This window comes from Atractosteus spatula, chromosome 12, assembly GCF_055471065.1.
Source record: "Atractosteus spatula isolate fAtrSpa1 chromosome 12, fAtrSpa1.hap1, whole genome shotgun sequence".
NCBI lineage: Eukaryota > Metazoa > Chordata > Actinopteri > Semionotiformes > Lepisosteidae > Atractosteus > Atractosteus spatula.
Window position 1 is genome coordinate 46,649,659 of NC_142717.1, and position 17,700 is coordinate 46,667,358.

A 17,700-nucleotide genomic window follows, 5' to 3' on the forward strand; every position below is an offset into this window, starting at 1 on the left:
ATCAAGCCTTTTACCTGTATATTTACTCCCCATAATGGCATCACAAAACAAACACCGTGTAACCTAAGCAAAGGCCCCGAAACAGAAGCACAAAAAGCGTGCCTTTCATTCCCAGGATCTCCACGAGGAACGGATGGGCTACAGAGGAGGACAAAGAACGCAGCAGCGCTGTTCTCAGTGAGCACCACTAGAGAGCGCTCTTCAGTTAGTCCAGGCCACATGGCCTCGCTCGGAGGCTTTCAACCATTCGCCACGATGCTCCTGCTCCTACTCATCAGTAACGCTCACCGCGGAGCTGCGGGGTAACGTGCAGCAGACTGAGGTGGTACAGGCCAGTGAAGGGGAGACCACAAAGGTCCCATAACGTGCGCTTATCTCCAGCGGTCACTTCTCTGAGTGCGCAAACTGAAACAGGTTAGCGCCTTTGGGCTGAAAAGAAAAAATAAAACAAGCCTGTATGAAACCAGGGCCAGGATCCAGCAGGGATCCTGTAACCAGCACCTACCATCGTAGCAGGATTCCTCGTCTTTGTCAGCTCTCTCAGAGATACTGTCGCTGCCATCGGGTTCTTCATAATTATCAGAGTCCTCTGCATCACCTGTGTTAAACAAAAAACTGTAAGTCTTCTCTGCATTACAGCTTTCATGATCTACTTAAGGCCCGTTTTTTCAAAACACAGAGGGATTACTTAAAAATTAAAACCACCTAAAATACACTTAAATAATCCTGCAGTAAAAATTAAAACATTAAAGGTTTGATTCGGATTTGGTAATAACTGAATCTCTGTTTTGTGCAGAAATGTTGCTCATTGTCAAAATAACCTGATGATTTTGAGAATTCACCCAGAGTAACTGCACTCTGACAGATATAAACCTGTCTGCTTTGAGGCTTAAATGGCTTCCTACAGCCCTGCTGTTTTGACAATGCAACGTCCGCGTTAAACACTGGAAAAGTAAATTCCAACACATGTAGGGAGGCACACAGATTGATGGATTTGGTTTAAACAAATCAAAAGGAGGCAAACTAAGCTCGTCTGTTAGCTTGCTGTTTCAACAGAAGGTAGGGTCAATATTGTGAGACCAAGTCAATGTCAGTATTGAGTAAAAGTTATTTTAAGCCAGGCCGTGCACAGTCAAAATAAATTAGTTTTGCCAGTCCCAATCCAATTTTTTGGATGGATGAGAGTTCATTTCATAAAGACTAACATTATCAATTAATTAGGCAATTAATGTCCATCAAACAAAAGGACCTGAAAAATTAATAATAAATGAGACTAAAAGTAATGACCAGGGGTATGTCCTAATGAAGAGTAGCTATTTCACTAGCAATTATAGGTTGCTTTATTAAAGATAAAGAAATATTGTTATTACTATAAAAATGTGATATTCTAAGACCAGAAGATGAGAAAAAAATACTTTTGTATTCTACTTGAGCACTTGAAAAATGTTATTGCTCAAAAAATGTACAGACTTGTTAGTGTTGAAAATGGATTACAATGTCATTACTTTATACACTTAATAGTTCAAGTGTCATACCAGTACATCAAACTCTATTCGAACATGATATATTGAGATGAAGTGAAGATTAAGCCTTTATTGAAAAGTTTAAAACAGTCATCTACCAAGCAGTGTTAAATGCATCAAGAAAGATGAGGTGTGGGTGACAGAGTAGATACAAGTCATTATGAGCCTGTTAAATAATTAAGATGAACCTCGCTTTCCTCTAAGTAAAAATAAATAACCTTAATGAAACATAAACGAGCCCTATTAAAAACAGTAATAGCACTACAGCTGGGTAGGAATCATCTTTTAACCACTTTGATATAAGTACACTACTGAATAGGATTATAAATTGTGAATAAACCTTAAAGGCAAAGTAGATACATTTTTCAAAGTAACAGGGAAGGAATTCTTTTTGAATTTCTTTCGCAGCTCTGTTCAGCACAACAGAGAGCCCTTTGTTCCTTAATTATGACTGTCAAATTTAGAGTTAAAAACTGTATGAAAAATGCTTGTCAGGATATGAGTCAGATTTAAGCACTAAAATATCTCAATACTGAGAATTTGCTGAAACAGCTACAAAACTCTGAAGTGAACATTTTAGCTATGGATATTCACAAGGTACTAACAGTTACAACTTTCAAATCAGATTATTTAGTATTTCAAAATACAAGAAAGAAAGAAAATGATTAACAGTTAATAAAAATATTGGTATGCTCATGCATTCCAGGAACAAGATTTTAGAATAATTTCACAATTAAAATGTATTTAATTTATGTATTTAGCAGAAAAATATTGTTGTTTTTTTTACTAAGGAAAAACAACATGCCAAACACAGCAGAAACAAAGCCTTTTTAAGGGAATTAAAATTTGCACACTTTTCTTGAGTGCGGGAAAGTTCATTTGAACAACACAGGTTATTTAAATTGTACACCACAACCGTAGCAAGTTACAAAAGTGGAAAAAAACTGCTTCTGGTATTAAACCTTTAGTCTAAAAATAACCCAAGAAGAAATAAATACAAGTGTTTTATTTCAGGAAGAGGAAAAAAATGATTAAATGTTTTATATATATTGAAGGAAAATTGGTTGTTCTGCATAACAATAGCCCAGTGAAACATTCAGTCACATGAAAATAATCTTTATTTAATCCGCAGACCCAGCCCAGCTACTGCGCGGGAATGGAAGGGAAGAGCTCGTGTGCGATCGTGTAAAAGGCAGGAAAATAAAAGAATAATGTGCAAAACCCCTGTGTGGGAGCTGGGAACACAGGCTCAGCTTTTCACTCCTGTGAAATGTGTCTAACTGTGTCTGACAAATGGAGACCTGGTGCTTGTGTAACAGTCCAGGGAGAGAGAGGGAGAGAGGTCAGGCTGCAGGACATGAGGGGAAACCAGGAGAGAAGACCTGAGCGATCAGCCCAGACAGAATGTCTCTTTTCTCCAGCTCTCACTAGCAGCAGGGCTTTCTGCGTCTCTCTGCATCTCTCTTCAAATAACACCAAAATTCGCGCAACTTAAAGAACTGCTGTCAGAATCGACAGTAATCCATGAGCCTCAGGAGTCTTTTAACTGGAAAACAAACTCGGGGAGAGGTGGAAGAGCCGGGGCCTGATGCTGGCCATACTCACTCAGCGTCAGCGTGCGAGAAAAGCCGAATAACCGAGGTCACGGCCGGAACCTCGTCTTGCTCCCAGGGCCCTCCCTACACATCTAGAGCACAACTCCGCTGAGGCCTCAAGCAACACAGGAGATGATTGAGGTTTTAAAATTCTGACTGCAAGGGAAAATTGGGGACTTATATGGAAAGTCTTGCAAGTGGCAGGTGAGGCAACTAAGGCCACCTTCTACCGACGAACAGCCAGTACTTATTGTCAAGCGGTATATTTCTATTTAATGCAGGCAAGTAATTGGACATTCAACTACACAGGACCCTTCTGTAATTAACTTTAACGCAGCAGAGTCACTGTGCAGCTTCCGCAGGGCTGGGGGCTGCGGTTTCCTGCTCTCTGTACACTGCCCTGTTCTCGCTGGAGCCCTCGTCACATGATAAATAACGCCTGTCCCGATTTTCTTCCTCCGCTTGGACACGCCTGCATGACAACCGTTGCCTCCGACTGCTCTTGCTGCCAGGAGCCTCTCGGGGCGCCTGCTGGCTGAGATACGGGCCGCAGCCTGCACAGCTCACCCCTGCGCCGCTGCCTCGCACACAGGCCTGCGCTGACCCCGGGCCGCGACCCTCGAACCCACAGCCCCAGACTGAGGTCATGAACCCAGACATCGCACTTTTATTTACATGATTTCACTGATCTTAGAGCAACAGAAATGATAGTTCAGAATACTGAATCTTCTGTACTTTAATAAAAATACCATTATTAACATAATGCAGGTATATTGTGATCGCCCACAGCAAAACTCTATAATAAAATCCTGCAATGTACTCTATACATATACCAAGAAAAGCTGTTTTGAAAAAAAACCCAGCAAAAAGTATTGAATTTGTTTCATACGATTTATAACAAAGCATCCCAGAACAGTCCAGAAATACTCAGAATTATTTCCATGTGGTGCAAGAATTATTGACTTATTTCATTTATTATTGTTTGCAAACAAATAAAGTAAATGCTTACTGTATTTATGTTTCTTACGCAATTCGGTGTTTGTTTTTTACATTTTTTTAAAATAAATGGTGAATTACTAATCAGCATAAAATATGTGGGTCATGCAGATAAATCCTTGTGCAGAGTTGGTCACGGATATATTTGTAAGCAGACTTTCATCTCTTCCGGAATAAACCTCGAAGTGCGCCTACTGCCAAACCCAATAATAACAAGCCGCGGCTCCTGCTGGTGCCCCGTTCCTCCACTAGAGGGCGACAACACCACCAGGTCTGAAGCTCTGCGCAGTGGGGGATGGGTGAGCTACCGCACTGTGCCATCATTAAACAGGCTGTACTTACGTTTTTCTTGAAAATCTTGAGGATAACTGCAGAAAACAATAAAACACAATTAGCACAAAAAAAATGCAAAAGATTTTTTGCCTTCATGGTAGCATTTTACGTCTTTTCAGGCAGGTCATCAAATATCTTACCAAGACATTCCTGGGAGGGAACCAATTATAGCTTAAACAAAACGAAGTCACACCTCACCTCATTGTGGTGTTTTTCACACAGAATTCACACACAGCTGGTGTTACTCTTTCCTTATCTTTAAATGCAAATTAATTCAAAGCTCATTTTGCAGTATTAGATTAAATACATTTCAATGGGATTTACTGTATTTACAAATCCAGACCAAATAGCTCACATAGATATGTTGGTGAATGAGATAGTTCGGCAAAAATTAATATTTTCATTAAGGTGTCAAAACTGTTGTTTAAAAGCTGGCGTTTTCATCAGTCCGCACACAGATTACACATGTAAGTATACACAGTATATTAGTTTGTGGTACAGCATTTCTGAAGTTCCTCTAGGCTTTAAATAAGCTTTTCTTTTCAGGGTTGTGGGATTGGGGAACAAGCTACCAGGTCAAGGTGTTGAAGCCGATACCCCGACTTCTTTCAGGAAACAGCTGGCTGAGACCCTGGATTGATCAGCTATAACACATGGCTGAAGGGCTCCTCTCGCTTGTAACTGACCCTGCTGTTTGAGCTCTCACTAACGAGCCTTCCTCCTCATTTAAGAGTGAGCGGTTAATCTGGAAGAGAAGAAGCTCTTGCTGGCTTAATCATCCTAAAACGTAGCACCCATGACCAGTGTTGATGATCATTTTGCTTAAATCACATTTTAAACAGAACCAATTGGGCGAGTGTCATTGAGCAACTAAGACTACACTACACCCTCCAGGTGATGGTGGTAAGCGATACAGCGGTAAAGGGTACATCAGAGGTAGCACAAGGGATTTAAACAAAAGAGATGGAGAAAGCTTTATTTTACCTTGATTTCACCTCTTTAATTCTCTTGATGAATGCATCCTTCTTCTCTTTTGCCTTCTTACTTAAATTCTCCCCTTTGAGCACGTCAGAGAGAAAGGTCTCCAAGTCTAGCAGACAACAGGATATGTGTTAGTCAAATGAACAAGCCTAGTCTTTTTATCTCTTTGAAGAACTTTGTGTTTGATAAGAGCTATATTCTGACCTGAAAACACATAACTTCAAACAAAGCAAAATTGTATTTTCCTTTTAACGAGCAGAATTCTTCAACATGAACTACTGTATTCCGAAGGAAACTGGAAAAGCTGCACACTGGGTCCAGAGTCCTCGTCTGAAGGCAAACACAAGCGCCGAGGAGAGAAACTGATAACCAGAGTTAACATTACACTCCAGTAAATTCGTTTTTTATTCTTGTTAAAGAAGCGTATGTAAACGAATTACACAAACCGCAGATACAGCCTAAGGTTTTTCTTGCAGAGAATATATGACCAAGCTAATTTGTGTTTAATTGCCAGTTTAAGCGGACCTCAAATACGACAACAAGAGTGAGTTCCACAATCGTTTTAGGCCCCAGCTGTCAATTCCAGACACCACTCACACCTGCATCTTTCACACCGCTTTGAGACCAAGGTACAGGACCGCACACGGATTGAGAGCTTCAGCCTGGCACTGTAGGAAAACAAAACACCTGAGGTCACACGCATACGAAAACAGCTCTCGCTCTTTTTTTCCTCGGTCGTCGCTCATGTTACTTCCTCTCTTTTGATCTTTTTAAAAGAAACCAAATAGCCAAACGTGACAAAAAAAAAACACGAAAGCGAAAAAAAAATCAACATACACAGAAAAAAATAAAGCAATATTAAAAACAAACAAATATATAACCTGAAATAAGTGTCTTTAAATCTTCTGGTATGGGCTGCATAGTTGTTTCTGTCTTTGTTCCTGATAGATGTTATTAACAAGGAAGTTCTGTAGCTAGTAAGTAATGAGGAAGTGAAGAAAGCATTTCTCTCGCACAGCCTACCGGCTGCCTGCCGTACATGCGGACCCCCAGCGCCGAGCCCACTTCCTCATTCTCCGTCAGGGGACGGGGACCGTGCTCTGATTGGACAGGCCTCCCGGTCCTCTCTTCTCATTGGACAGGCGCCGCGGTTTCCATGGTGCTGGAGCTTCAAGCCTCAAACCCGCGAAGGCAGGGGCAGCGTGGTGTCTGTGTTTGTGTTGACAGTGCAGAAGCAGCGATCTGAAAGTGAAACCGTCGACTTTTCTTTAAGAAAAAAATAATAACGCCTATGTAGCGTAGCAAGGAGTGCGCCTTTTTCGCAAATGAAAATCCCTATAAAACGCCAGCGCAAAATACATTTTAAGTAAAATCCCAATGCCCTTCAATGCACAATGCAAAAAGATTAACAACAGCTTAGAGCACGTCCTTCAGCTTTTCCTAGTGATACTACGCAATCACAAACAAGACTGTAGAGGCAATATTATTATCCCGCCTATACAGACTCAACGGGGGACGCAGCCATCACATGTAATCAATATGTAGGTAAATCCTCTCAGCACCAGTCAGAAAAGGGGACATTGTGGGCGAATGTCCACACAGGGACTGTCCCAACTCAGCTAGGGAGATGCGCTGTAGGTCAGAGGTCAGCTGCAAGGCATCCCCGCAAGGCGCAGGTGGGTTAAAACCGGCGACTCTGCCTGACTGTGCTGCCCAGGAGCCGTGCAGTTACCTCCTGTGAGCTGCAGGGGTCAGTAATCACCAAGTGAGTGCCAGGACTCCGCTGCCCTGGCTCCCCGCTCACCACATTTCTCCACATTAGGAACAATAACCACTTAACCGCAATCCGCCAACATTAAATCATCGTCCTTCGCGGAGCATTTTAATGCTGGTTTTCAGCATCTCCTCTCGGCCATTGTTCCCATCAATACGGGCCGGCAGGGAAACAGATGGCTCTCACCTCACATAAAGGCACTGCTGATCTCTCTTAGCCTGATCGTTCGCTCTGTACATCTCATGCAATTTCCCATGAAATAGTATTCTTTAATTTTGAACGGCGCCGTGAAATACCTGCCCCGGCCCACTAGGCTGCAGGATAAAATAGTCCATCTAGATGTCTGGCAGGGAGCCTGAGCTAATATACACAGCAAATTGGTGGCACGCTGTGGAGTTAAAATATTGTACGCCCTACTGGTAACTTTAAATCTGTCTAAAGCGCTTTAAGTTAAAAATTAAGCAGATTTTTATTATACACTAAGGACTTGTAAGGTCTTAAATTTCGCCTTGAATGTGCAAGTAATTCATGCCACCAGCCCCCTCCTTGCTGCTCACTGTAATTCCTACACGGAGACGGAGGAAACGCTGCTGGTACACACAGCCCCGGCAGGACCTGGCCAGCAGCCCCAGAGCCCAGCCTGCGGCCGGAGCGGCTGGCGGACGACCTGGCGCTGACCGCTTGATTAACACCGCACGGTCGTCATCTGCTGTCCACAAATATTAAACCGGCTCTCAAACATTTTAACGGTCTGTTCTCGGGTCAGCGGCGAGGGAGCAGAGGATGTCTGGAGGAGAGACAAACGGGGGTGTTACTTTATATGCTCGTAGTCTACATGAAAGGATTTGAAAGTATGTTCTTCACAATACACGCGTCCGTTTCAGAAACCTTTGTTATTAAGGTGGTGCAGTGAGGAAGGAATTAATGTGTTTGAGCTATAGCTTGAGACCCGAACAAGTTTCTGTCTGTTTTTTTTAAAATAAATGATTTGTGTTATGTATACACTGTAGAAAATGTGTTTTCTTGTTTTCTTGTATATATAGAAAAAACAGTTAATTGAGGATGTAAGAAATGAAAGGCTGAAACACTAAAATCCACCACTCTCACCAGAGTAAAGTTTAAGACGGTATATTGTTTTGCTCTACATCTCAAAAAGCGGATCTAATGGTTTCAGGAGTCAGGACCTTTCCTCGCACACAAAATCCTGGAATAATGTCCGGCAGACTGGAATAGGCGGGATCTGTGTGGAGACTGACACAGCACTCCACCAATCCCAGGACAGAGGTGTCAGGTCAGCGTTAAGGTCACTAGCAGGTCAGCGTGCGAGCTTGTATCTTTCCAGCCTGTAGGACAGAAACAGGGCTTTAGGTCAGTGAGAAAAATGCTAAACAAAAAATAGCAGAATTGTAATTTTCATTATTTCACACGCCTATCCAGTGTACTTCAGATGTTCTCCGCCCAGGTTCTGAAATACATCAACACCTCATTTACAGCACTGAATTTTCACAGTTCAGAAGCTTAAAGAATGTTTCCCCACCCTATTTCTACATGTGTTTTGACAACAGAAAAGTGCCAAACAGAGACTCCTCCCCCTGGTGTAAAAAAAAGCTCTGCTTCAGCTTTCTTGTGTTCTGCTTGTAAATCAAAATGCAGGATGTTTAATGAGATAAAACATCATGGATAAACTGAGGAAACTGTAGTTATGGAGGAATGCTTAAGGGGCTGAGTTTCTGGGTGGCTACATATCCTTTTCAGCTAAGGAAGTAGGCAAAATCCTGAGAGGAAATTAAGAAATGAATGTCGATGTTTAAATTGCGTGGTGGAGATTACAGCTCCTGCTCAGAAAGTTATTTTACAAATTTCTCATCTGTCGTGAACACTAAAAATAGAGGTTGTTACTGCGACTTCCAAAAGCATCGGACCAAGTTTTGCTCACTGTGTTTCTGTAGGAATGCGATTATTCACTTGATGCATTAGACGATGATTAATCGCGTGTGCCAGGATCCCACTGTATTTTCTTGGCCAATGTGTAAATTAACGTGTAAACTGGGTGGAAATATCCCCGTCCTGCAGGAGCACAGGACTGGTCTCCGCGGCGGAGCTGCCGTGCAGCGCGGCTCGGCTCGGCCCGGCCCGGCCCGGCCCTTTGTGGCGCGGGGTCCCGGTGATAATGCATTCAGTGACCGACAGTAACAAGGGCAGAAAGCCCCCTGCCCTGCGGATGATCCCGGAGAGGGGGCTGCGGTACAGTCGCTCCACCGGGGCTTCCATCTGTCAGCGGCCGAGCTGGGAAACACGAAGCGCCCCGCAAACCTGTTTCAATGTGTGCTCCCAGCTGCGCCCTTCAGCGCCGAACAGGCTGGAGTTAAAATCACAGGCTAATGTAAACACGGAGCTGGAAGAGTTAAAGGCCATGAGGTACTGTCACTGTGGGGTTTTTCCTCAGCTCTTCCAAGAAGCTTCAAGCTAGCCACACTGTGACCCCGAAGGCGCTGTGGACAGGTTTAGTGTTTCCCTTTGCTATGTGTGTGTATGCACATAAAATAAAAGAGCACCTATTGCTGCCAGATAATGTTATTCCCAATAATAAAATTCTAATTATTCAAATAATGGATGAGTCTTATATTTTGCACTTTCCCTGTATTCTTTTCCTCTGATGCTGATGTGCTCTCTTTAGTCTATGTATTGAAAGTCCTTTAATAAAAGCAGCTGTAAACAATGCAGAGAAGAAAAGGGATTTTGCTAAAGCAAATAAATCTTATTGGCAAGAAAATAACAAACCAAAACAAAAGGCAGATGTTCTGAATGTAATCTTGGCAGGTAATTTGGGTAAATTGCCTTTATTTTAATACTTTAAAAAAAAGTTACATTCTTAGTCAGAAAACATAGAAACAAGTTATGTAATTAAACTGAGCAAAGATAGCTACAAATGGTAACATAATTCTTGGCAGAGATATATTTACTGTTTTTAAATGTAAAACCCTTACTGACATGGTGCAACACTCATGGTTTGGCAAGACACAGCTTGAAAACACAGTCCTGGTTTTCCTCAGTCCAGGGAGACAAGTCTAAACATATTTAATGATGTAGGCTTTGACTGAGATGAGTTAGGAGAAGAAGAAAAATGTGCCGTGTTTTCAAATGTCAAGGAACAGCCTGGCTGGCCTCTTGCAAACTTTAAGGAATCGATGGACATATTTTCACAAGGTTACAACATCTTTCTGACATGAAACTCCATTGTAAAAGATGACAAATAAAGAAATCTGTTAAAAAACAAGATGGCATGAGTGTGTTATCTCCTGTGTGTTGATACACAGTCACCAAGCTATGAATCCCACATTCCCAGCTGCAGAAAGCGTTAGAGTGAGCATCAGAAGCAGACTGGTCACTGGGGCGAGAAACCAGCAGTAAACCATCAGCACACTGGCAAGGGAATCACTAACGAGCAGGGCAACAGAGCTCAGAATTAAAGTCAGAACTTAGTCCATCAGGATTTACCGGTATGATAAGAAAAATAATAATTCTCAGTATTTTTTAAGGAAATACATAATAGATTTCAAATGATCTTACTTAGAAATCCTATCAATATAGTCAATTTCCACTATCCTGGCTTTGTTCATCGCTGAGTCGTTGAGTAATTTTCAATCAGACTGAGAGGAGCTGGGCTGAGGTGTTTAAACCTGAGCAATTCTAGGTGCTCAAACACCTGAGATGCGCTGCCCTTATCACTGGCATTACAACAAGGTCATTTTCTGAAATATTTTTACTAAGATTGGTAGGGTAATAATGTTTTGATGTAAGTTTGGTATCAATAAAGAGCATAAAAATGGGCAGTTGTTGTGTTTGTGTGCTTTCTGCTGGTATGTTTTCTGGAAGTAAATGCAGATAAATGATTACTTTATATTTTCCCTACTTGAGTTGAATTTCTCTGACATGGTGTTTCATTGGCATCTGAACTGAGGTACCCCTGAGAGACTCTCTCGTGCCGCAGTTGTGTCCTGCAATCCAGTGGATCACTCACTGACACCGCTGCTGTGTCCTGTGATCCAGTGGGTCATTCGCTGGCACCGCTGCTGTGTTCTGTGTTCTGTGTTCCAGTGCCACCGTTTTGTCCTGTGATCCAGTGGATCAAGACTATTTAGTCCCTCACCACCTTTTGAGTCCTGCGCAGGACTCATCTCTTCATACAGCAGCTTTGATCTCTCCAGTTGCTGCAAAACTCTGCTGTGACACTTGTGCAGTATCACATTGGGAATTACACTTACTTACTGTGAGTAAAATGCTGGCATTCCTACAGAGTGTTTACATGACTGTGGTGTATTTTTGTAGTTGTTACATGGAAATGCATTTAAAACAGAGCAGGAGGCACGTCTTTACACAAAGGGTGGTGAGGGTGTGGAACAAGCTGCCCAGCTACGCTGTTGAAGCAGGTATCCTGGGTTCCTTCAAGAAATGGCTGGATGTCTCCTCGTCTCTGTGACCTGTCTTGTCTTCTTTTGTTCTTACTGTTTCGTTTTGTTTGCACAGCATTTGCAAACTGCTCTTGCAGTTCTTGCTGCCTCATTGTCATTTTATTGATACTGTAGCGGCAAGATGGTTCCTTGTACAAACGCGGAATGTAGATTTTCTCTATTGCAAGTGGCCATGAATAAGCAAGTGAGCATTTTGCTAAGCATGCGGATAAATAAATTAATGCAGAACAGCTACATAAATGCACACAAAAGCTCATACAAAGCAGGGTGATATGAATGCAATGACTAAGGTAGAAAAATAACAGCCATGTTCAGTTTAGAATGGTACTGAAAAAATGCTTTTAGTCTGAGGTTGTAGTAACTAATGTTTTGAAACGTTTTTTGCTGAACTCTGCCAAAGCAAGCTGTTTAAATATGCAAACTATCTTTAGCGATCTGTAAATCCCTTAGCACCTTGTAGCATCCTGTGTTAAATTTATGAAATAGAAACACAGGGATTATGCGGTTAGCTTAGTCAAACATGAAGGCGCTGAGGTCTGTGTTTCACAAATAGTCAACCGCCTAGTCAGGCCGTCCAACTAAAATTGGAAACGTGTAACGAGTGTATTTACAGCCCATAGCCTGAGATGGTCTTCTGGGAGACTGTAAATTAGAATACTGTCTTTATAAAGGAGTCACTGATGCCTGAGCTTTTTGACATGTCTGAAGGATTTCCAAAGTGTCCAGTATTTGTAACAATCTGAATGATTCCACAGCGCAACAGATGTGCTGAATGAATCCTGAAATACAAGCACGTCTTTAACACACACTTACACTCTGAGTCTTCACTGTGCTTTTAGAAGACATTGAGATGCTCTAACATGAGATTCAAAAAGAGATACCAGGCAATTCCTGGGCTGAAAAAAATGTGCTATAGTGACAGGTTAAAGGAAGTGAATCCCTTCATTCTTCAGCTGGAAAGACTAGGTGGATATTTGATTTAAGCATTAAAATCCTCACAGACTAAACCAACCCAGCAGGCTGCTTATATTCAGCAGTGAAATAGACAGAAGTGTGGAAGTTCATTTAGAACTGGGATCAGGATACAGTCCTTTACACAAAGGGCAGTGGGTCAGAGTAAAGGCTGATGGAAAAGAAAGTTATATTCAATAATTAGAAAAAAACATTTTTCAAATTATAATTCAGAACAAGCTATGTGCATACCCGTACTCTAGAATCCATCAAGAAACAGCTGGATGAGTGCTCACACGGTCCTTATTCTGATTAAGGAGAAATAAGTAAGTAATAGTGATTTTATGAAAAGCTCTGCACATATTGCAGTGGTCAACATTGAAGCCTTGCAGTGCTGGGACCTGGGTTCATTTCCAGAACTGGGGTTCTGTCTGTGTGGAGTCTGCATGTTCTCCCTGTGTTTGTGTGGGTTTCCTTTGGGTGCTCCAGGTTCCTTACACAGTTCAAAGACATACTGGTAGGTTAATTGACGTTTGGGAAAATTGCCTCTAGTGCGAATGTGTTTGTGTCTGTGTGTGCTCTGTGATGGACTGGCGTCCTGTCCAGGGTGTACCTGCCTTGTGCCCAGTGCTTGCTGGGATAGACTCTGGCTTCCCTGTGACTCTGAATTGGAAGAAGTGGTTAGAAAAGGGGTGGATGGATTTTATGAAAACATCTTGATATAAAAATAAGATCCAAGCAGGGAGGAGCTGATAGAAAGTATACATTGATTGATTGACCCGCTTATTGATTTGTGTTACCAATCAGCTGCACGACACTTCATAAATCTGAACATTCATCCCTAAAGGAACGCACACAGCTGTTACTGCTAGACTGTGGGTATTTTTCTGGAATTGTCTGGTACACTGTGTGCTTTGTAAACCCTGTTATAAGATGACTGTGTGAAACATTTTGAGGTGGTGTGTTCTGTAGATGGAAAGTGAAAATGTCATTATTCAAATAATTTTAAAAATGTATAGGTTGTCTTTACAAAATCGCATATTGCAAAGGAAGGGTTTTCAATACAATAGAACAGTTATAAATAAAAAAAACATAATTTTATGGAAAATTCTGACTAATTAATATCAATTTTAAGAAGTATCCCCACAGTTCATCCTTTGTGCTTAATAGGTGAAGGACTGCACTGCTCACCCTGACAGGCAAGATGTACCTCACTCTTTGGGCACTAGGGGCACTGCTGTGCATGAAAAGCTCGAAACTGAGTGTCACAGAGGCTGTAGGCCTCACAGCTTGTTTATCCTGCATAAGCCTGCTTCATTAACTGACTGTACTGCTGTCTCGATCACTTTGTTATCTATAGAAACAGACTAATAGAAAGTAAATGTCCGTTTTACTTTCCCTGGAATGACTGAGGTGCAAACCGGTAAACAATCACATTGAGATTAAGAAGATATACAATTTCCACCAATTTTTAGAATCATTTCAAGATTTTGGACTTTCTATCCATCCACTTTTTTGAAATATTTGATCCAGTTCAGGATGGTGCGGGGGCAGGGCCTTATCCCAGCAAGCAACAGGCACAGAGCAGGATATTCCCTGGACGGGACACCGGTGTTTTTGGATCTTTCTTCTTATAATCTATCAGAGTCTTGTTTCAACTTACAGGCTAAGAATACAAAATGACATATAAATAAACATATAATATAATGTAATATAATATAATATAATACACATAATATAATGACATATAATAAATATATAACTCACATAATTTTTTTTTAATCAATTAAAAATACCGATTGGTCAGAAATGTGTCTGTTTTTACACAAAGACGTGTGAGAGTGTGGAACAAGCTGCCCAGCCATGTGTTTGAAACTGAAACCCTGGCTTCTTTCAAGAAATGGATGAGATCCTCAGATCAATTGGGTACCAACAACCCAACAAGCTAGTGGACTGAATGGCCTCTCGTTTGCAACCTTCCTTATGTCCTTTTGCTCTCATTTCCTTCACATCAGAAAGCTCAAAAGGCATAAATATTCACTGTGTGCATGACTGCAGATGAAAATATTCATGACAGCCACTTCATCTTCCTCACCCAGGCTTTTCTAGGCCTTGAGGGCCAGAAGAGAGATTTTAAAATCAATATGGAACTCGACTGACATCACAGTGCACAAGGTGTATAGACCTTGTGACGAGACCTAGTCAAACCCCCGGCTGTTGAATTTTAAACATATTGAAATTTGGCCAGATGGGCCTATGCTTTTCATTCCAGGACATAGAGGAGGTAGTGCTCATCCCTGCAGCCCCCACCTGGTGACAGACAGCAGCCCCACTGGGCAGCAGGTCAGGGGAGAGAGGGGGAAACCACCTCACCAATTCACTAAGGCGGAAATGTAGGGAGGGCAGATTGTGCAAGACCTGGGTTTTACACCCCTGCTGTTATGAACAACATCTTTATCATCTTTAATGAGCAAGTGGCTAGGGCTTCAGTTTAACATTTCATCCCAAGTACCTCCTACCAAAATACTGGGGCAACAGATTGGAGTGCCACCTGCTAGTGACCAACGCTACTTATCAAAGGAAGCTGGTTTCCCCTGGAACATAAGAAGAGTTACAGACGAAAGGAAGTCTTTTGGCCAATCTAGCCCATTTGGCAGGTAGTAGTTAATTGCTCCAAGGGTCTCATCATCTTGAAACAGGTCAGGGTATCGGTTTCAGCAAGATGGCTGAGCAGCTTGTTCCACACCCCCACAATCCTTTGATTCTCTGGTCCTTCAGAGACAATCTGCAAGAGAGAAAACGCCATAGCTACTGTACTATTGTGTTAATGTACATACTAAACGCATGACCTATGGACTGCAAGACCAGTGCCCCAACCCTGGAGATACAAGCCTGCCATCCCAGTACTGTCCCAGTCCAGCCTTCCTAACCTTCTGAAACCTAATGGGTTAAGACTATGAGGTTGTAGCTGTCCTGTCAGTTCTATACATGGGCTTCCAAACTTAAGCTAAGGTGTAAAATAACCCCAAAACGTTTCATTATAGAGCAAAATGCACACCTCAGATTGTTTGATTTTTCTGGAGTAGGTGTGGAAAAACAAGTTACATAATCTTGGTCTTGTAGAAGTTTAACTGTAAACAAAGTCTGTATTATCCAATGGTACTGAGACCACTACATCAGTTTCAAGTTTAAATTGTATGTACACCTGTATCTTATCGTCATAGAGGTGATGTTCAAGTTACAACATCTGAATTTTGACCAAGAGGAAACATATATAAAGGCCACAAAACAGCCATGAGGCACCCTTGGCACAAAACTGTCCCTGCAGCAGATCTGACCCCTTCCAAAGAAGAAAACTGCTTTCTCTCACTGACTCCAGATCAAAAGTAAAATATAATGGCAAAAACAGAACACATACTTTTCAGCAAAGCAAGAAGAATATTCTGACTAACAGAACCGGAAGGCTCCAACAAGGCCCAACAGAACTAACATAGAAAATGTAGATACCACCGCAGAATCAGAAGCCATTGAAAGATCTTGACAAGAGCTGTTTCAGGAAGGCAGACAAAGAAAAGAAATTACATAACCCCTTTAAGAATCAATCAATAATGAACAATTTATTTGTAGCATTACTCTTCTGCTCACACTTGTTGTCCCTTTAATTGTCAGATATGCCAAATGCCCAGGAGTGGCATAACCTTCAGAGGGGTAAAGAGATCAATTGGCTGTAAGAAATCTGCTCAGGAATACGTGATTAGGATTGACTAACACAGTCAGACACTGCCAAAACCATTACAGAATTTCTTGTTTTTTGTGGGTTCTGCATTTCACTTTCTATATATATGCAGAAAAATAGACATATACAATATACAACACCGTATATTGGTCTTTGTCATTGTATATCACATAACTGGCCACTTTATTGACATTTGACAGGAGGTGAAAAGAGTATTGAATCACATCTAAAAATTCAGTCTGGGTTTCTTCTCATGCTCCGTCTGGCTCGTGGCGTGTCAGGGGCTTGGCTGAGCTGTAAGGGCAGTGATGTGACCTGGTGCTCGAATCTCGTTCCTTGACTGGGCGGCGTGGCCTCTGTGTGCTGAGAAGACTGTTTGTCCGCAGCTTCAGGAACTTTGCTAAGGATTCGGAAAGGTTCTGAAAGGTTTTCTCTAGTAGAGACACAGTTATATACAAAAAAAAACACTGATTGTGACAACTGACCCGAATTCAAAACTTCTTTTTCCACCATCTACAATATATCTATAACAATCTTCAGTGAGCACTAAGTCAACATTTTAAGCTCCTGTCAGTCACAAATGAAACCCATCTGTCGATGGTGATGCATGGTTTGTTGAATGGTCATTTCTGATTTAGAGGTTTAATGTGGGTTTTGGTCTCACATACATTGTTTGAATTGTATTGTCGAATATGTTTTTCACCTCAGTAATCCGATTTAACACATTTATGCTTGAGATGATGGGGAACAATAAAAATATTAACACTGAAAGAAAACTGTATCCTGAGAGCCTGGAAGAGTGTGGCATTTGGATTGTTCAGAGTCGTTCTAGTGTTTCAAGATAAAGTTTGAAAGATTCCAGAACTTTAGCCTCTGCAATGTGGCCACTGTTTTCTATATCTGTTCATGAACTCCTCTGTATGTATGTCTCACAGACTTTCACTTTCTGATTGTTGAAACAATTCTGAAATATTGGTGTTGAAATCTATATTTCCCTTTAAATAACAGGTAATTCTCTTGGCTGTGGCTTATTGCATGCCTGTTAGCTCAATGGCTGTCACAGCCAGAGCTTTCCTGCTGTCTGGAAGCACACTGACCCCTAAACACACTGTCCCTAAACACACTGCCCCCTACACACACTGCCCCTAAGCACACTGCCCCTAAACACTACCCCCTAAAAACACTGCTCACTAATCACACTGCCTTCTAAACACATTGCCCATAATCACACTGCCCACTAAACACACTACCCCTAAACACACTGCCCCTAATCACACTAACCCCTAAACACACTGCCCCTAAACACACTGACCCCTAAACACACTGCCCCTAAACACAC

General features: G+C 41.8%; 1 protein-coding gene across 1 annotated transcript in view; it reads right to left on the reverse strand.

The window, feature by feature from the left end:
• skap2 (src kinase associated phosphoprotein 2) overlaps window positions 1-6,480 on the reverse strand; it is a 70,889-nt gene extending 64,409 nt beyond the window's left edge. The window contains exons 1-4 of the mRNA XM_088929038.1: window positions 6,310-6,480; window positions 5,432-5,537; window positions 4,457-4,482; window positions 506-598 (exon numbers count right to left, since the gene is read on the reverse strand). Of these exons, the coding sequence (XP_088785164.1) occupies window positions 506-598; window positions 4,457-4,482; window positions 5,432-5,537; window positions 6,310-6,349 (265 nt within the window). The 5' untranslated portion in view covers window positions 6,350-6,480. The remainder of the gene's footprint in view (window positions 1-505; window positions 599-4,456; window positions 4,483-5,431; window positions 5,538-6,309) is intronic.
• Window positions 6,481-17,700: the final 11,220 nt, after the last annotated feature.